Genomic DNA, 24,882 nt, shown 5'->3' with positions numbered 1-24,882 from the left:
CTAACGTTTCCCTTATCTCAACTTATAAACACAAGGTTTTAAAACTGCCGCCTCGCTGGAAACAGGTACCTCCTCGGGCTCATCCAAAAACTTAGCCTTCGGCTTCTTCTTCCACGTCTCTCCTTCTGGCATACCCTTTGGCACTGGTACACACTTACCCTTGATAGGCGTAGCACCCTTGACAAAATGCATCTTGACAAACATCTTGTTACTCAAATCCACTGATTTCTCCGTTTGCAAAACAAATCCTCGCTTCTTAAGAACCTCAACGAAAGCCGAAACGTCGATTTCCTGCTTGTTATCTTCGTTACCATCAACGTGTACCATGAGATCTGCCTCATTTTCCTCGTCGTCGGCGGCTTTGATGGCTTTTTTGTTGACGGGTTGGTTCTTTTTGCGGTGGCCTACGCTGTGCTCGACGACTTTCTTGTTGTTTCCTCCTACGCGACCGAAGCGGGATTTGATTTCGGCAATCCAGAGTTCACCTTTCCAGCGGAGAATGCGGAAGGCTTCTTCGATGAAGTCGATCCAATTGGTTCCCATGAGCGCCAAGCAGAAGATTGCAATGTCGATACTTCCGTCTTCGAGAGGGAGATTCGCGATATCCGCACGAGTGACGAGGGGACTGGGACTTTGGAGATCGAAACTGTGGATTTTCAGGTTGAGTTTCTTGAGATCTTTTTGGAGACCTGTAGAGAGAGCTGCATCGCCGCATCCCAAATCAGCAATGCGACATGTGCCGTCTGTTCTTGGTAATGGAGTGAGATCGGTCTTTTCCTGGGCGGGTTGACCTCGCATATCTCGTCTGAGTTTACCGCGCTGACGAATTTGGAGAGAGTAACCGTCGACGGGGTTTTCGGGCCAGACCTCTACTTGGCGACGGAAACCTTCGTGGTACTCGGTGAACATTTCTGGGTTTTGTTGAAAGGTAGCGAGGGATTCGGCGGATGGAGTAGTGTATAGAGATTGATTAAGGTGACGGAAACGGGCGGAGATGAGCTTTTGACGCATAGAAGCTTGGAGTGGTGTTAATTTCGCAGCGGGCTTGGGGGGTTCAGGAGCTTTGCTCGCGGCAGCATTGGAGATATCGTCTTTCGAAGATTGACCATTATCGGATGGTTTTGAGTCCTTGTCTTTCTTGTCCTTCTTATTGTTCTTTTGTTTCTTTTCTTTTTTGGATTCCGAAACTTCTGTCGATTCATCTGAAGGTTTTGCTGGTTTACTCTCATCCTCACCTGTGCTGACTTCCTTGGCTACCTTCTCTTTCTTCTCTTTTGTTTCTCCATTCTTTTCAGCATTCTTTACTTTCTTTGCTTTTGGTTTGCCTTCAATGACCGATTCCCATAGTTCCGACAGGTTCGCTGCGTTAACATCTGGATTCTTTGCGCGTTTGCGTTTCTTGCTAGATTTCGTCTCGGCAGGCGCTCCTTCTTCATCAGCCTTTGAAGCTGCAGCGACAGGCTCCGCTTTTTGAGTTTTTAACAGACTCGGCGAGACTGACCATCCTGGAACTGCGAACATTGCGAAGAAATGACAATGCTTGCTTGAAGTAGTGAGGATTGATATGTATGAGGTTGTTAGTTGAGATAAATTCAAGACATTTTTTTTTCTCCTGCGATAAACTCGATAACGAAGATAAATTTTGACCCCACATTTTTGCTCAAGCTAGCGCATTCTTCTGGGGAGCTTATTAACCGAACCGAACGATGATGGGATCGACCGAATTTCGATTGTTTGATATACTGTTTATTACCTACTGCCGGCTCACCTACCTAGTGTGTATCTAGTACTTCTTCTTCGCGGCAAGTTTCAGTAAGAGATCGAACAATGCCTGATTCGCACGTCAGCTTAACTTCATTCAACCTCGATCATTTGGGTATTCACCGCGATGATTTATGCGGACAGCGAGTACTTGCTCTGCAGTTCGACCTTCGAACCAATTCTATTGTCTTAACATGCGGTGATATCCGCTTGGTATAATACCCTTGTTTGGAGATGATTGCTTCCCTCGGGGACCTACCAATTGAGAAAGTGTTTACATATCCATCGGAACTTAGGTAACGTTTTAGGTTATGATGGCGAATACGTCTCAATCTGGAACCTTTCTTATGTACAGTACTGCTTGTGTAGAATGATTGCTGTAGGTCATAACGGGGTGGTGAAACGGTCAGCTCCAGGTAGGAGACGGCCGAACCGATTTTCTCTGGGTCGGTAGGACAGGGGTAAGGTTTAGTAGTGGCTTTGGGAAACATGGATACAAATCAAAAGATATTGGAATCATCAGCCTGTCATTCTTACAATTGGCCAAAGAAGGCATTGGAGGAATTCCAGAATTTGCCATTATTTCTTGCTGTCCTACAAGAAGTTGAAAGTCAATGGTTGAAGCCATAAAGCTTTCGGCGTCGCTTACAACTATGGTCTAGATCGTTAGCTTCTCCGATAACCAAACCTTAGTTACATACTTCTCCGTCGGAAATAAGATCCAAGACAAGGATATCTAATTCGGAGCGGTGATAACATGGTAGATTTGGCAGCTTGATATGGAGCGGAGAGTCTAAGATTCCACCTCCGATGGCAGGTATCTATTGACTACGGAGTTTGGAATGCTACTGTTGAATGTTCAATCACATTACTTGGCAGTAGTGTTGGCCACCTCTAACACGAAGCAAGAATATAGATTCTAGTGTATGAATTACTAATTTCCATCTTTTTATATGGGTAAGTATTGTGCTCCATTAGAAAATACCACACGTCCACGAATAGGCAATCTTATATAAGGGAAACTCAATAGACGGATGGCAACATTCCGCATCAACCCCTGACTAACACCTACCTCATTCTCCTCCTTTCTTACATTCGAATCTAAAAGATCAAGGTGGCTCGGGTGGGTGGGTAGTGTTACCAGTATATTTGGATGCCTAAGTTTGATGTCAAGCCTTCTTTGAATCCCATAAGCCCAGCTCCATGGGGCTTTCATAAGCTCAAGCCAATCGTTTCTTATCCCACGCAGCCTTGTAAATGAAAGACATTTTGAGTTTATGAGGGGATCTTCTCATCCGGCAAGCCACCAAAAACTAAAACTGGCAGCTCAAGTAGAGATTGATATGGTAATCTTGACAAGATATCCTCTGCAACATAAAACCAGCTCTGTATGTGATACGTTCAATGCCTACTTCCTTCTTACTTCCTAATTTGTCGATTTTTCTCATTTGGATGAAGCTCGGTTCAACTGAGGAAAGGTCCACCAAAAAAACAACAACCGTATTGCAGGGAACCGCGGACTGAATGAAAGTGTGAATTTTGAGAAAAAGAGACTGGATGCTTCTTTTCCTTCAAACCTCTCTTTACTTTTGACGCCTTTTCTTCTACATCCAAATTTGGTCATCAATCTTGCTATCGCCATCGCCCATTACTATCATCGTCGCCATCGCTACTGTCATTGTTACCTCGCCCTTGTTGTCGCCATTTAATGATATCATCTGAATAATCGATAACATCTACCTTACCTAGCTGAGCAACCACCTTCTACCTCTTACCTTGGAAATTGGAATCCATCTTATTCAGCCCTTATCGATTTTGGGTTAATCCCTTCAAGCACCCACATACTGGTATCACAACAGACTTCAGTTGCATCCAGTACCAGACGTCAACGCATAACTAGCTATACTTCATTGGGCATGACACATTTGAACTGAAGTTGCAAATAACACTAATTCACATCCCTTAGGATACACAAATTGGTTATTATTGTTAATATTTCCTCGTGGTGGCAATATCACCATTGTCTCAATCTCATCGACTTGTTCGATTATTGTAGTATATATTATGGTCTCCCGACTTCACGGGTGAACCTACCGAAAATTGACGTTGCCCAAGGTTACACGAGTACTACCATGATGGAATCATGAGGCCCGAGTCTTGAATCGTCCATTTAAAGAGGGGAGATATAACTACGCTTGAACCAGCCCACGGTCATTTCCAATATGAATCCCGAGAAATCGCAGGATCTTGAGAACGAGGAGGAGGAGGAAGAAGAAAGTCCCGCGGGTGTAAAGAAACCTGGTTCCAAGGCTCAGGGTAGGAAGCGTACGAAAACGGGATGCTTAAGTGAGTTTAAGCCGCACCAAAGCTAGGTTTGTGTTTGAAATGACTGACATTTCTACCCTGCTCTTAGCATGTAGAAAACGACGGATCAAGTGTGGAGAGGAAAAGCCAACATGTCAAAATTGTTCAAAATCCAAAAGGCACTGTGAGGGCTATATCCAGCGAGTTGTATTCAAAGATCCTTTGAGTGCAACCCGGGGACCGTTTGCCAATTCTTCCCAGACAACATTCTCATCGGGATCTGGTCGATCGAATCAGCGTCGTGTTGAGGCCCCAAAATCTTCTACTCCTGCGCAAGTACAATTACCAAATCTTGCTCCCAAACCGGGTGACTCGGGCACATATAATAGCCCTCCATCCGGGCCCTCCAATGAGACAAACCAAGGATTTGAACAAGGCATACACGTTTTCTCCGGTCGCGCGACTCAAGACGTAGTAGTCCAAAGGAATACCTCTCAAGAAACCCCGGAGGCAAAATCAGCTCAAAGAGATACCATTGATCGTTCATACCTACCAACTCCCGAACACAGATCCCCTCCAGGTTCAGGGCCTACTCACTATGATTTTAATGCTCTCTTTGAGCAACAATCATCGCTTGGAAATTTCCCCGTTGTGCAGTCCAGTCCCTCTCCATGGATCGTTCACCAGAACAGTACACCCCATGCCTACCCTCAAAAACATACACAGAATACAAATCCACAATTTTCGCTTCTCTCGCCACCTATGGTGACCACTCAAAGTAATACAAGCTGGCAACAACCGGCCTTTTCTCACCCACCTAATGTAAAATCAAGTATGTCACATGCCCCACTTACAAACCAAGTGACACCGATCATAGAAACAGCATATACACCTCCCTTTGACATGGCACAGCAGGCCAGTCATATATCGGATGGGGCATTTTCACATCACACGGTCTCAAGAAAAACGGAAGATAATACCATCGACAAGAAGAACTATGATACGATTGAACGGGGAAATGGACGCACATTTGACGATGATGAAATGAGCCTGGATAACGATCGAGGGGCTGATGACTACGAATATGGTAATTTCAATGCTCAGAACATGGACTATGGCATTGGGCAAGTGATTGCCCTCCAAGCTCGACAGAATGCACAAGATCAAAGTCTTCGCTCTTTTACCTCACTGCTCGATCGATCTAATATGCTATTGGCTTACAATCCTTCACTACGGTCGTCTCCACTCAATGACAGTATGACGGCTAGAATATTTTGTCATTTTATCAATGTGACTGGACCGAGTATTTCAATGTTCGAGCGGAATCCTGCCAATCCTTCCTTGATATTTCAGGGGACGCCCGTGCCATCTTCTCAACAACATATCTGGACATATACGTTCCCTATGCTTGCCTTGAAAAATGAAGCGCTTCTTCACGCAATACTTGCCTGCGCCAGCTTACACATTGCAAAACTGCAAAATACCCACATAACCGCATCTTTAAAGCACTACGCAATTGCTTTACGAAGGATTGCAAAGAGTGTATGCGTGCCTGGGCGCCGAGAACATCCTGCTACTTTGGCTGCAACCATGCTGCTTGCGTTCTATGAGTGCTGGTGTGCTGACCATCAAAAATGGAGTAACCATCTGCTTGGGGGAAGGACCCTTGTGAGAGACATTGACTTCACTGGCATGACTCGCCATCTGAAGGAAATGCGGGCACAGCTGCGTCAAGAAGACCGTGCTCATTATCGTGAGGAGCAGATACATATGGGTAAAACATTTATTGAAGAAAAACGTAAATTTGCAGCCTCATTAGAAGACGTGGACGAAAACATTGTTGGAGTATTGATGGGCCGAAGACTTCGTTATGATGACTTTGGACACATCATCGATGAAGTTTGGGAGAACACCGAAAACAGAATTTATAGCCCTAAGGATATTGAAACATATGAAATGCAACGCGATCTTGTGTGGTGGTACTTCAAACAAGACGTCTACCAAAGTATGTTAGGTGGAGGAAGGCTTTTCACTGAGTATGATAAGTGGAGTCTTTGCCCTCCGCGTGCACCACTCGGTCGATTAGACGCAGTTTATGGCACTTTTGATCATCTCATTCTGTTGATGGGACGACTTGCAGATTTCGCTGCCAAAGACTTGAAGAGGAAGACATTAGCAATGAAAGCTGCGAACAACCCTATGAGTAACCAAATGCCAAATTTCGCAGGCATGGTACCAAATATTAAGGAGCCAACTCTTCCTATGGGATTTTCACCAACGCATACTTCATCTCCCCAAAGCTCAGAGGGCGGAGATATGGATCTTGAGGCTCAAAGGCTTGAGGCAGAGGAAGAGTGGCAGGATATCCGCAATGCATTTAGTGTACTTGAAGATCATTTTGGCCAAGACTTTCAACCTCTAGGCGACGAATTCTCGACCCCAACTCAAACTCCCTTTGGCCCAGCTTTGCAATACCGAACTTATGGTATTGCTGGCATTTGGATGAACTATTACATGGGTCTTATTTCTTGCCACCGATCTCATCCTTCTATGCCACCAGCAGCAATGGTAGCCGCAGGCATGGCGGCTCGTAAGACAGCGTTCTTTGCAAACGAGCTCGGTCGTATTGCTGCTGGCATTGCGCCGGATCTAAGCATGACACCTCAAGTCAATCCGGGAGTTGGTGCAGCACTTATGGAAAGTACAATCTGTCTCTTTATGGCGGGCGTTCAAGTAAGTCTGTAATATCTGAGCACTGTAAACTTGTACTGACCGTTTGTAGTTTCAAAATCCGGACCAGCGGACATGGCTAATATGTCGGCTTAACGATGTGGCTCGTTTGACGGGCTGGGAAACATCACTCGCTAGTATGTAACTTCTTCATTCTCTTTGGACTTGATGTTTCTTTCTACCTTTACTAATATATTTTAAGTTGCTTCCGGTTGCGAAACATCTTGGGTCAAGGCTGGAGAAATGGGAAGAGGTCCACCATACACAAGGACGAGAGACGAGCGAGTAAGTCCACAAGTGGTGAATATTACACGCAATGGAGAAAGAGTTGCAATGCAACAGCGGCAAGCAACTGATCAGGGTTTCGTGATTAGTACTCATCAGAGAATTCATTATGCGATTGGTATTTTGGGTGTCCAAGATGACCTGAATAATCTTGACTTAAAATAAAATCCCACCAGAGTCAAATGATATTCACCTTTTACAGAGTTCGAGAGTCGAGACACAAATAAACGAAAAGTCGCCCCAACGACGGATGTTTGGAAACAAATTTAACAATCAGACTTAAATCCGAAGTCGTCCGGAGTTATGCTGGAACAAGCCGTTGGTATAATGACGCTGTCAATAATCATATCGACGGTCGTCGCAGGAAATGATTGGAGAACTCGTGCTCGAGCCTTGGGTGTGCAATATACTTTAATCTAGGCCATGAGTTCGAGATGGAAAGCAAAATTATGAATTGGGCTGGATCGAGCATGGGATGATGCCTTTCTTGAGATGAGATCGTGCATGATACGGATCTATGAATGAGATGAGCTCTCAAAAGCCAAAGAGTTCCAAAATTCGTATAGTATTATTCATAAACACAGATAATAATATCATTTGTAATACTGATCTGGAAATATTGTAGAGATATTCACCCCTCACTGTGATTTCATCCGTACCGATATTGTGAGATTGTGGATGGAGGATGGAGGATTTCGTGTGGCTGCGTGGTGATTATCAGACCACCACACATTCCCCATGTGAGGACGACCGTCTTCGAATTTCAAGATGCTCTTGTTATCATCTAAGTCCAAAACTGATTATCAAGTGGTCCTTCATGCTTCAAATAACCAAATGATCTGTCAGGACCTCGAAGTCCTGAAATACATTTTGCCGTCTATATTGAACTTCGACAATCACATGCTCTCACAATTTTTGAGACTTCGTCAGAAGAATGATTCTTCAATTTCATTATCTAAATGCGGATTCGAGGAGTGAATTTCATATTTTGATTTCTTTGGCTTCGTAAGGCAGTCTATAAGGAGTTTTGAAGGCTTAAGGCGCATTCATCGACGAAAATCAAGTTCAGAAATGTACCTTATGTCAAAAAGCTGTACGAAAACAACAACTTCTTGAATAGTGTATGTTAACTCCTCTTATGGAACGATGAAGGGAAGAAGAATTCCAAGTTCGGAGATTTGGTAGGGTAAATGGAATGGACGGAATCACTTCTCTCGGTTTCCAAACTCAGAAGCAGAAAATCAAATCGTCATCAGTCCTTGGATCATTTATCAACCCATTACTAGATAGTATGTCTCAACATTGAAGAAGTGGCAGTCGCAAACAGCGTGCTTGCTTTATTAGCCAGGCACGGTGCACTTCGAGTAAACAAATATATCACCTCGTCTTTCAAAACCTCCGGATTCGTATTCTGCTCGTTCAACTTACAATTTAGCAATTAAAAATATGTTTTTCGGCAAAACTACCGGGAAAAAGAAGACTGGAGAGCAAACCTCTGGTCAGAATGAGATCCCCAACATGGCCCAGTGCTTAGCTGCCAATCGAAGCAAACGCGACAACGAGCACATAAATGCGATGACCTTTCAAGATGAGTACTATCGAGACCGTTTGCGAAACATGCAGGCCACCTACAAAGTTAAGCTAGATAGTTTCCCTGGTCTAGGTTACATTTCACGCATCAAACTAATCTGGGACCATGATCGTCTCTTGGGTACCTTTGAATTGGACGTTTTCAAAGGTTCTTTACTTATTGATCCTGGTCCTAGTCAAGAGCACTTCAGGGCAGATATCGAATACTCAAAGTTCCACGAGGCACGAGCAAAAGATAAGGAATCCAGTGAAGAGTCTGGAGATGATGATGACGCAGATGATGGGGATGATGAGATTGCTACTACTCGAGAGTATCGTTTCAAATGGCGTGGCATCAATTCAAAGATTCCACATAAGACTTTCAATTCCCCCTTTACTGTCGGCAAGATTCGATTTGGCAATGGCAAGATCTGGGGACACTTTGAAGCAATGTCTGGTGTTGGATTTCCAGGTAGTCGTTGTGAATTTCATGGCAAGATACCTCATGGCTCGTGTCTTGTTGATATGTCTATTCAACAGTTTCTTGATAAATGGAATGGATATGCTGAGATTGAGGAGGATGAAGAGCCACGATCTCCTACTCCAAGATCGACAATGACAAGATCACACACTGAACGTGATGGTGCAGGTTCAACGCCATCGCCAAAGGGTGATACATCGCAGGTTGAGGAATGGACAGAGGACCACCAACAGAGTTTCGCTGAAATGATTACAGGTATTTATGACATCACTAGTAAGGAGATAGAAGAGGATTGGTCGTCAAAGTCGAAGGGTTTGATGGTTCGCCTTCACGTGGACCAGCAACAAGGAAAAGTACTGGGATCTTTTGACATTGGCATAGTTGAAGGTTTCTTCCTTTTGGATGACGAAATCGACAGCCTCACGCACAATGATCCAATGGGTTTCACATGGCACGGAAAGGGAACATTCTCCGGGTCATCTGAGAAGGGCACTGGTACAATAACCATTCGAGCACGAGGAGGCAGAACAGTAGAAGGTATCTTTTGTGGTATGCCTGATAAGAATGATGGCGAGATTGACTTCCGTGGTACGAAGCGAGTTCTTCCGAGGGGAGTTTCGGGTCGCGGTGCGGGCTATTATCGCACACAATGGGCAGAGTATTCACGTTTTGGACTGGATGTTCCACAGCAAACTCCTCATAAAGGACGATGGGGAGTCAGACAGGAGCTTGCTAAGAGAGTGAGTTGGAGTCGCTCGGGTGATTCTGCCAAAGACAATGGAGCTTTGAAGAAAGGCTCTGGATGAAGAATGGTTTATGATGGTCTTGTACCATTCTTACGGATCATACATTATAGGGATATGTTGGCGTGGCATCGGCGAGATTTTTAGATCTTTGTATGCCCAATAGATGCATTAGATTAGATTATTAGACGAGAAACATTAATCCAGATTATCTATGTACATTGTATTGTGTTTACTGTTTGTGATTGAATACTGCTGTACATGTACAGGATTGATCCAGCCACGATTCGACATCCACCATGTCATGAATCTCGTGGATCTCTTCCACTCCGAATCCAGTACTCAGTGGTATACTGGAAAAAACACGATAGCAATCAACATAATATAATGCAAATTCGACAATAATAAATGTTGAGCTTCTCGTCCAACTTCCTTCTTCGTGCAAAAATATCACTTGATTTTTCAACACGTGATCAATTTTTTTTCTTCACAGAAAATCTAAAAAACTCAAGGGGAATTTCAATGTTGCATTCATTGTAAATACTAGGTGGTGATGGGACTCTGTATCTGCAGGTTCTCGAAATTCGGATAGAAGACCACTTGGTTTGGTTTGGTTTGGTATAAGAATGATTCCTGTATTGAATAGGTACTAATTACTGAATATGGTGGGTGTACGCTAAGGTTTATGACAAGTGAAGTGAAGGAAAGGAAAGGAAACGGCGGATTGTGAGGGAGCTGTGAGCTGTGAGCTGTGAGCTGTGAGCAAAAGCTGTGAGCAAAAGCTTTCCCCGCAAAAATCGCATGCTCTTATCATCTATCTCTCTATCTATCTATCAATCAGACCTCGGAAGTTAAGGGATGGAGGGATGGAGGGATGGATGGAGGAATGGATGGATGGATGTTGATAGTTTGGTGTGGTGTGGTGTGGTGTGGTGTGGTTTCGAGGTGGTATGGTATGGTATGGTATCAGCTTACTCTGTACGTTGATTTCATCGAGTCTAACCAATCAAGTTCCTGCCCTTGTCGTGATTGTGTTTTTTGGATGCTTGGGAGCACTAGGTAGCTCGGGTAGGTACTTGTTAACTGTTGGGAATTTGTGTGGAGTTTGAATGGAATTTGAAATGGAGAGATTGGAGAGATCGAAGAGGTGGGATTGGATTGGATATTTGGGTTTATAGGTTCACAGGTATGTAAGTAGATAGTGATTGATCAGAGATGATATTGAGAGGACTGGTCAAATACATTCATATCTAGATATACCTAGATATACCTAGATATACCTAGATATCAACCGAACCCTCTCTACATTCTTCGAATTCTTCAATATCGGTGTACGGAGTATGTGCAAAAGCGACGGACAATCCATATAAACCTGCAATGCAAACGCGGAATGTGCGAGATATAGTACATGCAGTATCGATGATTGTGAGTGTGGATCAGAATATGGGGATGGGGATGCCGCTGTCTGCGCATGTGCGGTACGATGGATGGTGGGTGTATGAAGTAGGTACGCGTGGTGGGTGAAATGGGAGATGGGTGTGGGTGTGGATGGATTGCGTGTTTGGGACCGACCTTGGTTGTGGAAGATTTTTATTATTTTGGGGGATTTATTTTGGGATTGGTACTTATTCTGATGGGTTTTATTCTGATGGGCTTTATTGGGGAGGAGGAAAATAGTTATGGGATTGTTATGGGGACTGTTAGTTAGTTAGTTAGTTAGTTAGTTAGTTAGTTAGTTAGTTAGTTAGTAGGCGCAGGTTTGGACTAGGTGAGTGGGTAGGATAGGTAGGTATCTGGGATTGCGCATGTGAGCTAAGGGGTGGATGAGTACCTATGCTCGTATGTACAATGCGGTTTGGTTGGTTTGTTTGTTTGTTTGTTACTATGTATAACGACAGGCATAACACGAATGGATAGCTTTGGCTGGAGTGCTAGCGAGGTGTGTGTTTGGGAAGGCTCGTATTGGATGGACTCTGCCACTGTGAGTGAGATGGTGACATGCTGGATAGTATTTGGGGGGATGAATGGAGGAAGGGGAGTTGGCGTGCCAAGGTCATTCATTCAATGTGTGTTGAATTAGTTGTGAATATATATAGGATTGAAATATAGGTAAGGTAAGGAATCTCGTGATTTCTTCCGGTTGTTGGGAGATTTGATAGATTGAATAGGTAGTAGGTGGTAGGTAGTATCCAGTGTCGTGAGCATTCGATTCGAGAGATAACCGTACCGACGACAGAGTGTGATAAAAGAAGAGAAGAGGGTAAGAATGATATGTATGATAACTATGTCAATGACATGATAATATACTTTTCCGTGAATCGTTGCTTCGCGTTGCTTCGCGTTGCTGGACAAGCGGGTATTCCGTCCTCCGTATATCATTTATTTGTGGCTCACAGCGGGCTCGCGTTCATGCAGGGAAGGGTGAGTAGAATTGACATGATTCATCCAATCAAAATTGATTAATGCAGATGAAACATACGTAACCGATTAAAGGGGCACTTGCTTGGTGTAGTGTGAGTAGTAAATAAGTCGTGTAAGGAGGAAGTGACTTGGTAAAAAAGATGATGATAATCCATCATTTCATCTGTTCCGAAATCAAAGTCCACTCCTCCACTGATTATTACGGAGTAGATAAACCCTTGGAACCCCTCCTCGCTTCTAAATTCGAACCATGAGAGGATCGACTTTTAGGTTTTGTTGATAGACTAATACATCCAACCTCCTGTGTAAAATTACTTTTAGTCCGTAGTTTCACAGTCTGTGGTTTCAAGGGAGATTCTTATTAATGATGACATCAACTTGGATGTTTATACGCATACGCATACGCATACGCATGGGGATAGGCATAGGCATAGGCATAGGGCATCAGCACGATAACCTACCTTCTCTGTTCTTTTGGTTGATTAGCATGTGTGAGATTAGACAGGGAGGTGTGTATCATCTAATATCCAATTCAATCTTTCCATTCGAGCACCGTTGCCGTACATCAAACTTGAGATTTCTATATATACTGGGTACCTATGTACACCTTTCATGTGTACCTCCAACTCCAATGTATGTATAGCGATGTACGGATTGTGTACCATGTCATGTTGTATATCTTCTCGATCCACCATACTTCTAGCACAGCCTCCTATCATTTTTGATGGAACATGAAATCGTTATTGGATGATACAATATCGATTGATCCTATTACTCTAACGTTATCTGTATCTTATAGAAAGAAAGAAAGAAAGAAAGAAAAAAAAAAAAACCTGTCAATAAAGTTTATAATAAACCCAGTCAAGCCAGTGATGTACTTTATATCTCAAAGCCTGCTAGCCCAGCCCCTCGACTAAAATGTCAAAGTAATAAACTTCTCGAACGGCCTGAATCTTCTTAATCTTCTTAATCCTCTTAATCTTATCCACCCAAAAGTCAAACCCTCTCGACCCTCACTACACTGCGTTCTAGCTACATTTCCATTGGAAAATCGTAATATACACTTGAACAATCCACTTTTGTATTTTCTTCCTTTTCATGCTTCATGCTTCATGCTTCATGCTCCCTCCATGTTGCACTGCACGCTTCACTTGGATTTTATAAATTATTCTTTTAATTGAAGGATTGATTCAAGATACAATCGTTTATGATTTATTGCAAAAGGACTCGAGAAACAATAACAACTTGCTTACTTTGTCCTCGACAGACTTGGTTCAAACATCTCCCCAGAACAACATCTTCGCACACGCAATCCAAAGAAAACAAAACGAGACAATACTAATAACCAACTTATTTGCTGTTGGCTTTACTCTCTGTCTGCTTCATTCCGAGAATATCTTCCCGCTCCAATTCACGCAATCTCAATAATTAACTACACAATAACTGCGACACCTGTTGGCGCGCATAATTCCTCAATAATCAAGGAATATCACCAATTTACCTCCACATGAAATCTCAACCATAACCACAAAACTTCTCTGAATAACTAATTTCTCACTTGTAAAGGAATATCCCTATTCGATTTACCTTCCCCAAGACCGAATCAATTACAAAGATCTCTATTGAGCGACATACAAAAACGTCAAGTCTCCATATCCTTTCTAGGCGGATTTGCCGCCGACTCCTCCTCCATTATGGATCAAGCCGGGCATGCTCTCCTGACTGCGAACCTCATATATGCTAGAGCAAATACGACAAATGGCACAACCACTACAGATGCCGAAACCGAAGTTCGACCACCTATATATAAAGCTATCGGAATTTCATTGGCTGTGGCCTCAGGAGTATTCATCGGAATATCGTTTGTGTTGAAGAAGATTGGATTATTGAAAGCCAATGAGAAATATAATGAAGAAGCAGGAGAAGGATACGCGTACCTCAAGAATGCCTTGTGGTGGTCGGGCATGAGTCTCATGATTCTTGGAGAAATTTGCAATTTTGTTGCATATGCATTTGTTGATGCCATTTTGGTTACTCCTCTGGGCGCACTCAGTGTCGTCATTACCACTATCTTATCCGCAATCTTCCTCAAGGAACGACTGAGTATGGTTGGAAAGGTGGGATGTTTTCTATGCATTGTTGGATCTGTGGTTATTGTTATGAATGCGCCCGCGGAAGCTTCGGCGGCGACAATTCAAGAAATGCAGCATTTTGTCATTGCTCCGGGGTTTCTGAGTTACGCCGGCGTCATCATCATCGGGTGTACCTTTCTTGGATTTTGGGCTGGACCACGATATGGAAAGAAATCCATGCTTGTGTATTTGTCAATTTGCAGTCTGATTGGAGGGCTTAGTGTTGTTGCGACACAAGGTCTGGGAGCTGCAATTGTCACTCAAATCGGTGGTACGAAACAGTACAATCAGTGGTTCTTGTACGTTCTATTCGTCTTCGTCGTTTGCACACTTTTGACGGAGATTATATATTTGAACAAAGCACTTAACATTTACAATGCGGCATTGGTAACTCCTACATATTATGTTATGTTTACGAGTTCTACCATTGTCACTTCGGCCATTTTGTTTAGAGGGTTCAAAGGCACTCCAACCTCTATCATTACGGTTGTCATGGGTTTTCTGGTTATTTGTTCTGGAGTCGTCCTTCTTCAACTCTCGAAATCAGCCAAGGATGTTCCAGATGCTGCCATTTTCGCAGGTGACCTCGATCAAATGCGCATTATTGCCGAACAAGAACAGCCAGAAACTGAACCAAAGGCAGATGCTATCAGAGGAACAGCAGCTATTGTTAGAAAATTCTCTTCAGCTAGACAAAAGATGGAAATGGAGGAAGCGAAGAGGCTTCATGAAGAGTCTCACTTGGAACCACTCGGTGAAGATGAAATAGTTGAATGGGACGGTCTCCGAAGACGCAGAACTACAATTGGTTCGAACTATAGCGCGAGCATGAGATCTCGTGCTAACTCATCTGTTCCTCCTTTACCCGAACATATGCACCATCAACCAACTCATAGAACAACTCTTCCTAGAACACCCATTGCTCACCCACCTCTCGGTATGTCTCATTTCCCGGATCCTGAAGAAGATCGCGACGAAGAGGATCGTCCAGGTACCGGTCTTAGTTCTTCCATCTTTGGCACTATTCGCAACCGTGTAGCTCGTGGCAAATCTCTTTCTTCGGGCACAAATCCTGTTGTCAACTTGCAAAGTCCTACCCACCCTGTTCCCTTGACCGACATTCGTACCTACAGAGGCGGTGATGGCGATATTTACAAGAGCGAAAATAGCGATGAAGCTTATTACATTCATGATAATCATACTTTAGGTTTGCCACCTGCTCTACGTGATCAGAAGACAGAGTATACTGGTTCGGGAGGTAGACATGTTACTATCGCAGAAGATCCACACCGTCCAATCTCCAGAGCTAGTAATTTGGTTCCGCCTACACCCCCACCTCACTCTGCCAAGAGACAATTTTCATTCCAGAATGTCTTCAGAAAGGGTGGAGGATCACAACAAACTGACGGACCTCCACAAGAAGTCCGTTCACCTGATAGAAAACGTATGGGTTCTCGACATGGAAGTGATGAGGTTGTTAAGGGTGCAACCGAAGAAGAAAGATTAGGACTCGTCAAAGGGGACACGAGAACACAAAGTCCATCGGGTACATCTAGTACTCCTTCTTTTGATGAGGATCTTGAAGAATTAGAACCATGGAGTTCTGAAACCAAGGGATTTAGAAGAAATCGTTCTCCTCCCAGGAGTGATCCTGCGTTGGGAGAAAAGGGTTCATTTCTTTAGGGGATACAAGGATGGACATATGGGATATGATGGAATGACATGAATCATGTGGAGTTTTGGCGTTTGCGAATACCTAAGAAAGTTTTCCCTCCTGGCATTATTATTTGTTTGGTTGATCGATTGGAAGGAGGGATGGATGGATGTTTGGTTGGGAGGGTAGGTGGATTATTATTACTGCAAGTGTATAATCACAAGCTTTGTATATTGAAGAAAATGGGGTGGGCTTGCCTAGAAGGCGATTTGAATTAGTGAAAGATGGAGGATGGAAGACGAATCGAGTTATTCGAGGAAGTGATTAGGAGTTGAAAGAGAGACTTATGATACCTACCTAGAAACTATAATAGACTCGGTTGTAATCGTACCTATAGACTTCTTTTTTCCTATGATTGATGCCTATCCCTTCATGGACGGAGATATCATGTAACGGGATTTTGTGAGTGGAATGTGTGTGTGGAGTAGCTAGCTATTCCGTGCAGAGTATTGTGGAACACGAGCTACAGGAGAACACGAGAGAAGCAGAAATCTCCATCTCCCCCTCCTCACCTATCTCAATGATCCTCACACTAAAATTTCATGCTGCAGAATACATATACTAGTAACGTATTTGCAGATCTCTGTAGATCCAAGTGAAGCCAAGCCACCTTTGAACCAACCGTTAAGCGAATTTATCTACGAAGTAAGATTACTAAGAGCAAGCTTGGAACTTGGAACGTTCCTGAGTCTAGGGATCGGGATTATATGCCTAGGAGGGTAGGTAGGTGTCGTTTGGTTCCTTGGTTCTTTGGTTTGATAAGATAAGATTGAGGAAGATAGGGCTGAGGAAGACTCTCGGCTCTTGATCTTGGAGATTGTTCGCAGGATAGAGAGAGAATCGAGAGAGCGTGTAGTGTGTATGTAGTGTGTGTGTGTATTGGCTGTATGTATCGGCTGTGTTGTGATGGGATGGGTGGGTAGGTTGCGTTGCGGATATTTTTTAGAAAGAGGGGGAAAGGGGGAGAACTTTGTTCATTTTATCTTTTTGGCATGCATATGGTGAAGATTTATCGTTTGAGGGGATTTGAGTCGGGAATTCTTGTGCTTGTGTTTGTTTTGCTGATGTGAGTACGTGGGAGTTGGGTATTGTATGATTCATTGTACAGATGGGTATATGTATGACTTGATTGATTGATTGATTGATTGATAGACTCTTTGTGAGAAATAATCTCGAATTGTTTGATTTATAGTAATAGTAATGGATGGATATTATGTATTATCAGAGTGTGAGATGGTGAGTTTAGCTAGATTTGTCACTTGTGAGCTTGAGTTGGGAGGTTTGAATGTGAAAATGGAAAGGGGAATGGAAAGGATCAAGGAAATGGAAGAGAAATAGATATTGTGTTCAAGTTTAGGTGAAGAATTCTACTGCAAATTTTTTATCTATCGATTTGTTCATTCGGAAAACAAACATCGCTACAAGTATTTAGGAGACTTCGATTTCGATATATGGGGATTCTCTTCGCATATTCCATATTTCACAGCGTGGAGATTTCGTCTCTGTCTCCACTTCCTTCATACCTCGAAACAAAGATTCGAGTAATACAACGGCGTTCTCACTACCCTCCATCCAGCACAGATATCCGGTGACCGACGCTTCGTTGTTCCAGAGCATGAGAGCTCATTGCGGATCTGATGCAGATGAATCTGTTGAGATGAATGGTGCGGCGTAATAGTCGTTAGTGCTTTTTGCAATTGCGAAGAGTGGTGGTAAAGTGGTGTGTAGAGGGGGGTTGAAAAATGGATTGAGGGGGTTGAGTAGGGGGGAGGGGGAGGAAGAGGGAGAGGGAGAGGGAAAGGGATTTAGGCGGTGGTGATGGTGATGGTGGAGTATGTGGAAGGAAAATTGGAGTGGGAGAGCGAGATACGCGAGACGGAGATTGTGATGTATTTGCTAAGAACCCCTTTTTGTGGGGAGCGAGAATCTTGAGACTTGAGTATCGTGGGTAAACTGTCTAGAAAGAATTGAACGAGTGAAGATTTTTTGGCCATGTGTGGTTTGAATAGTTATGAATAGGCGCATGTATGCACCTCTTAGGACTTAGGTTTTCTGAGCTGTTGTAATTTAATATCATCGATGCTTCTTGGTCTTTTTTGGGGGGGATTCTTTGTCTGATTTCAAATTGTTTATGTGTGGGGATATTTAAGGAGTGTCTTCTATCATACACAGTGATTTCAAGTGAAATATGATACAATTGCTTTGAATGTTTCTCGGTACCTTCTCCTCCTGTTTAGAACTGTCTGAACTCTTTGAAAAAAAAAAAGCCTTTACTAACAAAACGATGAAAATTACATTCCTCTCCTCTAACAACATATCTTCTCACCCTTCACATTTCCCCTCCAAGAAATGAAGTTTACTAAACTCCAGCCCAGAAACCTCGTTGCCACGGCCAAGTTTCCTCCGTAGGTTTCCACTCCCGAATCGCCCCCGGCACTTTCCTCCACTCTCCACACCACCATTTCCAATCTTCCACAGTCGGTATGCGATACCATGCCCAAGCATCTTTCCACGGATTCCACGTTCTCGGATCTTTTCCTATCAGTGCATTTGTGACCACAATCTCATCTTCATCACTTGCCCAGAGATACTCCCACTCTCCATACAAATATGGTTTCTTCTCTCCCTCTTCCGGAACCGTATATTTCTCGTCGATAAATCCCATGATCATCCAATCGTCGACTCGCTGATTGGGACCTTGAGCTTGTAGAATCAGATCTTTGGCGCAGTCAATGAAAGATTCTGCTGCTTGTTCATATTTGTTTCGACGGTCTGGGGTAAGGTCCTCGAAGGAAGTTATGGAAGCGTGCGCGCTTCCGTGCATGTCAGTGATTCGATTCATCAATTTGTTAGCGAGGAGATTTTTGGTTTTGTGGAATCCTTTGTATGGGTTTCGACCGGTGAGACTGGTTTGGCGGTTGAGATTACTAGTGGAGGGATGGTGATGAGGTCTTGTAGAGGGAATGTGAGCAGGGTTGGGTGTGGCAATTGTTTCTCTGAATGCTTGGGCCCATGCTGTGGACCATTGTGTGGACCACCAGGTAGAGGATTGTGGTGCTTCGTCATTGAATTGAGAGTTGGCTTTTTCGATCCTGTTTTGTTCATTCGGGTATGGTTTGTAAACAGGAGGACTTTGTTCTTGGGACCATTGAGATTCTGGAAAGGGGGCCCTGGTGTTGGATATCTGGCTTCCCACGACGTCGGCAAAGTATGCTTGGATGGGTGGTGAAATGATTGCTTCTGATGCGTCGACCCATCCAGTAGAGACTCGTGCTGCTTCATTGGCAATATCATCGTTTGTGTCTTTGGGGCCATCGAGATGCAGATCATCGAACTTGTCTAGTCTAGTGAGGTAAGGCCCTGTTGAATTGTATGAGGGAGGCTCTTCTTTAGACCAATGACGTTCTTCAAGGTCTGTGTAATTAGCAATAGGTGGTGGAGTTAGAACGGAGCCAAGCATCTTGAATGGTTGATCTATAGTTTGTACGTTGATGAAATGGGAATGTGTATTGTGTGCAACGACGAAAAGTTATCGATTTTCATAGATTGTTTCTTGGGATTAAGAAATGGAAACAGCGAAATTATATAATACCATGTTGATGAGTATCATGAGTCCTCTTGTTTGTTTCTTGTACATGACTGCATTTTCATATATAGATTGTGTGACTTATTCGAAACTTTCGAGTTCGAGTCAGATATGTTGTGTAATAATCAATAAGAAATCAACTTCATGTATAGTAACAAGCCAAGTTCGGATGAGAACATATGATTTAAGAAATATGAAATTGCTACAAAATACAGAAGATATAAAACGCCATTGAACATAATAATTACCCACAGAGCGGTATTAATTAGATATCTCCCTCCCTTACTCCCCGAAACATCAAATATCTCCAACTTTCAACTTTCAACAACCAATCTTGAAAATTCCCAACTATTCAACCTCTTTTGCACCACTCAGCTCCAAAATTCGTCTCTTCCACGCCTGGTATAATTTCATTCTACTTGCTTCTGAAGGTCCAATATCTAACTCTTGTTTTTCCTCTGTGATTGTCTCGCTTGTTTTGGTTGATTCTAAGTTCTGACAGTGACTCTCGTTCTTGTTTTCTTCTTCCCCTGTGATGGTAGTCTCGGAATTTTCATGGTTGTGTTCCGCACCAGGGCGAAGGGCCAGATTGCTTGTAGATGCAGTTTCGGGTGGGAGTAAAGGCCAGTTAAAATCGTTGAGGGGAGCTGGAGGTATAGAGTTGGCTTTGTTTGCTTCTTCGATATGGGTGTTGGTTTTCTCTTCGATTTTCGCCTTGGGTGACTTCGAGAACAGTCTATTAGAAGCAGTACGGATGTTTGGCTTGTGAAAATGTGCTCGAAAGAGATTGCTTATGTGCATTGGTTTCTTGTGTGTGGCGATGTCGGTCTTGGGGAGTAGGTTCTGGACCCTCTTCCTTTTCTCAACATCCTCGCTCCTCTTGACTCGCTTAGCTTGTTTAACCTGTTTCCTTTCAACAATTGGAGATGAGCTATTATCAACTCTTTGTATTTTCAATGCTCGAAGTCGGACAAGATGATGTTCGGGCAGATACATCACTGGGAGACTTGGTAATCCATCCTGAAAGACATTGCCGATTGATATTTGGGAATCTGTTGATGCGCCTACTATTTGTTGTATAGATTCTTCAGGTGAATAGACTGGAGACTTTTGCACCTGTTGCATAGGTGGCAGAGTATGCTTTTGTTTATGGTAAAGGAGCGCAGCTTTGTGAAGTTCGAGTTGATCTGGGGCTTTCGAGGGGTGTTTGGAGAAAAGCATTTTGAGCACGAGGATGATTGAGCGGGTCGCAGATGTTTTGTTAGAATATCGATTACTTTGATATGGCCGGGAAGTTTAGATGGGTCGTTCTGATTTGCTTCGGGAGATGAAGTGAGTATTGAGATGAGGTTGAGAGTGTTCAGAAATATATATAGCTCCTGGAACCATATTCTGCTGACTCGACAGAATATTTTGAATCATTTGAATATATGTAACAGGCAAAGCTCCGCTTGGAATTTGACAATGATAATACACAGTCAGGAAAATTTAATTTTCGAGTCAATAGGTACCTAGGTAGAGATAAGAAGATGAAGCTGCAGTGAATACTTCCCTATGACCCCAGCACAACTCCTCTCACTCAGTTCACAATAAATGATAAATGCACAATAAGAATTCATGTTGAATTTCAATATCTCTGAACCGAACTCAAAGACGCTCAATATACAAAGCACTTCCCTTCCCAAAAGTCCCAACGTCTACCAATATCGCGACTCCTTCAACGAGCAACACGTTCTCACACACAACTCCCAGAAGTACAACAAGCTCCTTTCAATAAGTCAGCAATGGAGCCTTGGTATTAGATAATATAAAACATCATACCTAAATCATCGCAGGTTCTAGATTCCTTACTTTTGAGGTAGCTCGATTCCCAGCACACTTTTGATGTGTTGCATAGCTGTCGGAGGAGAAGAGACAGTGACTAAATCCTCTTGGCTAGAAGTGTCGACACGTTTTGGGCCTGCTGGTTCCCGTAGACCGAGACTACTGAAGGAGGTATATACTGCTTGATGAGAAGCTCTTGGGTGTTTATCGCTGTTTGCTGATTTGGGATCTGGCGATTGTATGGCGGCTCTTGTTTCATGAGTTGGATGGATAGCCTTTTGGGGGGTAGGAGGTGGAGTTGGGTTTGAGGAAGTTGGTAGAGGAGTGCCAAGTAAGAGCGCCTGAAGGTCCATGAATGAGTCTGTGGTCGGACTATGCATAACTAATCTTTTAAGGTCTCAAGTGATAGATGGTTCACTGGTGTATAGAAAGACTGATTACTTGAGTACATATAGAAAAATTGAGGCTGGAGGCTGTTCTTGTCTTCAACGTTGCGCAAAGATGTAGTACGATATAACTGGAGAGTTGTATCAAGGGCCAAAAATGGTTTAGCACGGAAGAGTGACACCAAATCTGAATGGACCATTGTTGGTATCCTTGCATTGAATAATCATTACCAGTCCACTTGACTGTGAATGAATCCTTCTGATCTACTTAAGCCATCAGGCAAGAGTAAAAGTTACACAAACTCATTTCAAGCCTTGATGCCTCTAGGCTCTCCAGATAATGCTTAACTCTATATTGGTGAATAGCAAGTGAATATCAAGTAAACTGTATCATTTGAATGGAGTATCCCGGTCTCAAATTATTCTCTATCTACACACGCCACGTAGATTGGCTATTACTTTCGAAACCAACTAGAACCCAAAAACCAGACTGTTTCCCACAACAATGTCTTGACAGACCCATCAAATCTAGCGTGAATCTCTATCGTATTGTTCGATATCATAGAACCAGAGAACAAACTCGTCAGAAGGCTGCCCTTTTCCAGTCGATAAATATTCCTTTTTGACAATTTCCAAATCCTCCGATACCTTCTTGTCGATCCACTCCATGCCCATGCCCATTTTCGCAGCTTTTTCCTTATAACGACGAGTGAGGGCTCGCATAGCTCGAGGAAAGTTGTTTAAGTTCGAGGTCATCAGGTTTGAGCCAGGGGCAATGGATGTTGAAGGACGGCGTTCGGGTTCTGCATTGCTGAGGAACATGATTACTGCTATGAAAACCTGGACGTTTGATGCAGTGTCGTTTGCTTGAATGTACTCCGGTACTTGTGAAGAGTATTTAAGCGATTTAATTGAAGTGGACAGTTCTCGTGCAATCTAGATCATAAACGTGTAATTTGAGGCATGTATTGCTCACTGTGATTCAGATATTGCCTATGCATAATTTATAACAAAGAAGTGTATCAACCTCCGCGTATCTTGGTACCGTCAAGCCATAATTCGAAAGCAAGCGAAATTCTCAGACAATCTATGCTCCCAGGCTGTGTCCAGAATTTTCAAAGACCAGGACTGCGTCTTGGCAATCAGAAGCTTTCAATTTGTGAAACCCATCAGACCATTCAAACTGTTTTAATACTTTAGATTTATTCTATTTATTGGACTGCCTTCAAACATCAAAGACTTTTACCATTCTCCACGTCCAAATGATGGAACGCTTTGTCTCCATATTATCATTATGCGTGCCTCCAACGAGCTCCAGCTTGCCACGCTCCGTATCTGAGCTTGTCCAATTCAATCTGGTCCTTTCGAGCACCGCAGAAATCGATGATAGAATTGTCATATGATTCATCGAACCATTCCAATCCTTCGCATTGATATGAATTTGTGAGCTTATCGAATGTTCCACGAACATTCTCAAAGCTCTTTATTTGAACGCGAATCAGCTGCTCAATCAATTTATGCTTTGCATCCTGCAAGTCATCCTTCACCAATAAGGTTGCAGGGGACCCAGGAATGAATATCGTCTTGTCATTGTTGTGGTTGTTGTTGCTGATACGTGCGGAGAATTCTTGAAGTCTTATAATGTATGGAGAATATGGAACGTTCAGGAACTCTTTGAACCGCTTCTCATGCCCATACCATAACACCTCCGTGGCTAGAGCTGGCAGTGGAGGATTTCCTGAGCAAGCAGTTTGCGTTGGAAGCGATAACGTCATCACGGGTGCAATTCGTGGATCTTCGTCAGGTACCGAATCTTTCAATAGCATTAAATATTTCTCGGACGCCAACCAAGTTTCAGATCCGACCATTGACACATCGCCTGGAACTGGACAGTCGTCATACATTGAAAGGTTGGCAGGATTTGAGACAATGTATTTTCGTCAGCTATTGGGGGTTTCTTTCAGAATACGGAGACCAAAGCGTCGGTACGAAAGCTGTGTGATGTGTATCTACAATGTTGATATGTATTCAGTGGGGTTGAAAAAGGCTGGAGCGTTGTAAGGAAATTTTGTTGAAGTTTAGGTATGAGGAAAGAACACCACCAAAGGAGATTTTTATACATAAAATTTGGATAGACAATATGATTCAGATATTATTGTTTGGGAAATATGACTCCAAGAGAGGAGGATATGAATAATCACTAGAATTATCATGGCGCTACCATCTCCCCATCATATCACTACTCCTCACAAGATATGGTGCGCTTCAAAGTTGTGGCTTCGTAGTATTGAACTGCATAGTTCCACGCATCAAAATAATCAATAACCTCTTTTTGCGATGGATGTTTCCCATTGTGACCTCCCCGATAGACTCGAACAAAATATGAGATTTCCTGGTTGACAATCGTTCAAATCTCGATATTCTTCATGCGCTGGAGGTTGCAATCTTCCACTGACTGATCCATGACTTCACAAGGAGCATCAAATCCGAGTTTAATGAGGTGTATCCGCACGGGCAACGTATGATCTGGCATATGATAAAGCTCATATAACCTCAGACGATGTCTGAAAATGAGGATTTTAAGGGTATTATTGTTATTGGAAAACTTCATGGCCAGTCTGCATTTCAAATAATCCAGCGTGTCAAGATGTGGTGCAGGTATGCTATGCATACCATCAACGCTCGAGTCAACGCTCGAGTATGCTGGAGGTGCTTCTTCCTCGTAGGGACTGATCGAGTTTCCCTCAGAAGACATGGCCATAGTCTTTTGCTGTAGATTTTAGGGTTGTCACAAAGCTGACGAATACAAGGGAACATGAATCTTGAGCTCTGCTGTTTCTGAAACGTCTTGCGAAGAAATTTAGGAGTGTTATGACTTGATCGAAACGAGAAGAATTATGTGCACGAGTAAATGGAGTGAAAATGTTTCGATAGGAATAGAAGGAA

General features: G+C 43.2%; 9 protein-coding genes across 9 annotated transcripts; 3 read left to right on the top strand and 6 right to left on the bottom strand.

The window, feature by feature from the left end:
• Positions 1 to 12: 12 nt before the first annotated feature.
• On the bottom strand, positions 13 to 1,521 carry EAE97_005478 (uncharacterized protein; the record flags this gene model as incomplete). Its single annotated transcript, XM_038875990.1, has 1 exon — positions 13 to 1,521. The coding sequence occupies one exon, from the start codon at positions 1,519 to 1,521 to the stop codon at positions 13 to 15; it is 1,509 nt and encodes a 502-aa protein (XP_038733327.1).
• A 1,632-nt stretch (positions 1,522 to 3,153) lies between these two features.
• EAE97_005477 (uncharacterized protein) lies at positions 3,154 to 7,692 on the top strand. The gene is made up of 4 exons (XM_038875989.1): positions 3,154 to 4,107; positions 4,175 to 6,798; positions 6,848 to 6,932; positions 6,998 to 7,692. The coding sequence occupies exons 1-4, from the start codon at positions 3,984 to 3,986 to the stop codon at positions 7,243 to 7,245; spliced, it is 3,081 nt and encodes a 1,026-aa protein (XP_038733326.1). The 5' UTR covers positions 3,154 to 3,983; the 3' UTR covers positions 7,246 to 7,692.
• Positions 7,693 to 8,526: 834 nt separating this feature from the next.
• On the top strand, positions 8,527 to 9,936 carry EAE97_005476 (uncharacterized protein; the record flags this gene model as incomplete). Its single annotated transcript, XM_038875988.1, has 1 exon — positions 8,527 to 9,936. One exon carries the CDS (start codon positions 8,527 to 8,529, stop codon positions 9,934 to 9,936), a length of 1,410 nt encoding a protein of 469 aa, XP_038733325.1.
• Positions 9,937 to 11,550: 1,614 nt separating this feature from the next.
• Positions 11,551 to 11,934, bottom strand: EAE97_005475 (uncharacterized protein; the record flags this gene model as incomplete). The annotated part of the gene is made up of 2 exons (XM_038875987.1): positions 11,551 to 11,570; positions 11,721 to 11,934. 2 exons carry the CDS (start codon positions 11,932 to 11,934, stop codon positions 11,551 to 11,553), a joined length of 234 nt encoding a protein of 77 aa, XP_038733324.1.
• A 2,054-nt stretch (positions 11,935 to 13,988) lies between these two features.
• Positions 13,989 to 16,109, top strand: EAE97_005474 (uncharacterized protein; the record flags this gene model as incomplete). Its single annotated transcript, XM_038875986.1, has 1 exon — positions 13,989 to 16,109. The coding sequence occupies one exon, from the start codon at positions 13,989 to 13,991 to the stop codon at positions 16,107 to 16,109; it is 2,121 nt and encodes a 706-aa protein (XP_038733323.1).
• Positions 16,110 to 18,499: 2,390 nt separating this feature from the next.
• EAE97_005473 (uncharacterized protein) lies at positions 18,500 to 19,600 on the bottom strand (the record flags this gene model as incomplete). Its single annotated transcript, XM_038875985.1, has 1 exon — positions 18,500 to 19,600. The coding sequence occupies one exon, from the start codon at positions 19,598 to 19,600 to the stop codon at positions 18,500 to 18,502; it is 1,101 nt and encodes a 366-aa protein (XP_038733322.1).
• Positions 19,601 to 20,074: 474 nt separating this feature from the next.
• Positions 20,075 to 20,947, bottom strand: EAE97_005472 (uncharacterized protein; the record flags this gene model as incomplete). The annotated part of the gene is made up of 1 exon (XM_038875984.1): positions 20,075 to 20,947. One exon carries the CDS (start codon positions 20,945 to 20,947, stop codon positions 20,075 to 20,077), a length of 873 nt encoding a protein of 290 aa, XP_038733321.1.
• A 626-nt stretch (positions 20,948 to 21,573) lies between these two features.
• Positions 21,574 to 21,930, bottom strand: EAE97_005471 (uncharacterized protein; the record flags this gene model as incomplete). Its single annotated transcript, XM_038875983.1, has 1 exon — positions 21,574 to 21,930. One exon carries the CDS (start codon positions 21,928 to 21,930, stop codon positions 21,574 to 21,576), a length of 357 nt encoding a protein of 118 aa, XP_038733320.1.
• Positions 21,931 to 23,228: 1,298 nt separating this feature from the next.
• EAE97_005470 (uncharacterized protein) lies at positions 23,229 to 23,840 on the bottom strand (the record flags this gene model as incomplete). The annotated part of the gene is made up of 1 exon (XM_038875982.1): positions 23,229 to 23,840. One exon carries the CDS (start codon positions 23,838 to 23,840, stop codon positions 23,229 to 23,231), a length of 612 nt encoding a protein of 203 aa, XP_038733319.1.
• Between the last annotated feature and the right edge of the window lie 1,042 nt (positions 23,841 to 24,882).

This window comes from Botrytis byssoidea (genome assembly GCF_014898295.1).
Source record: "Botrytis byssoidea strain MUCL 94 chromosome Unknown BBYS_009, whole genome shotgun sequence".
Classification (NCBI taxonomy): domain Eukaryota; kingdom Fungi; phylum Ascomycota; class Leotiomycetes; order Helotiales; family Sclerotiniaceae; genus Botrytis; species Botrytis byssoidea.
This window is presented reverse-complemented; position numbering and strand designations above follow the sequence as displayed.

Excerpts from the sequence above, each read along its gene's own strand:
- EAE97_005477 (XM_038875989.1), top strand. The coding sequence starts at position 3,984 with ATGAATCCCGAGAAATCGCAGGATCTTGAGAACGAGGAGGAGGAGGAA. Across the intron at positions 4,108-4,174 it reads TACGAAAACGGGATGCTTAA|CATGTAGAAAACGACGGATC; the intron begins GTGAGTTTAAGC and ends CCCTGCTCTTAG. Across the intron at positions 6,799-6,847 it reads TCTTTATGGCGGGCGTTCAA|TTTCAAAATCCGGACCAGCG; the intron begins GTAAGTCTGTAA and ends GACCGTTTGTAG.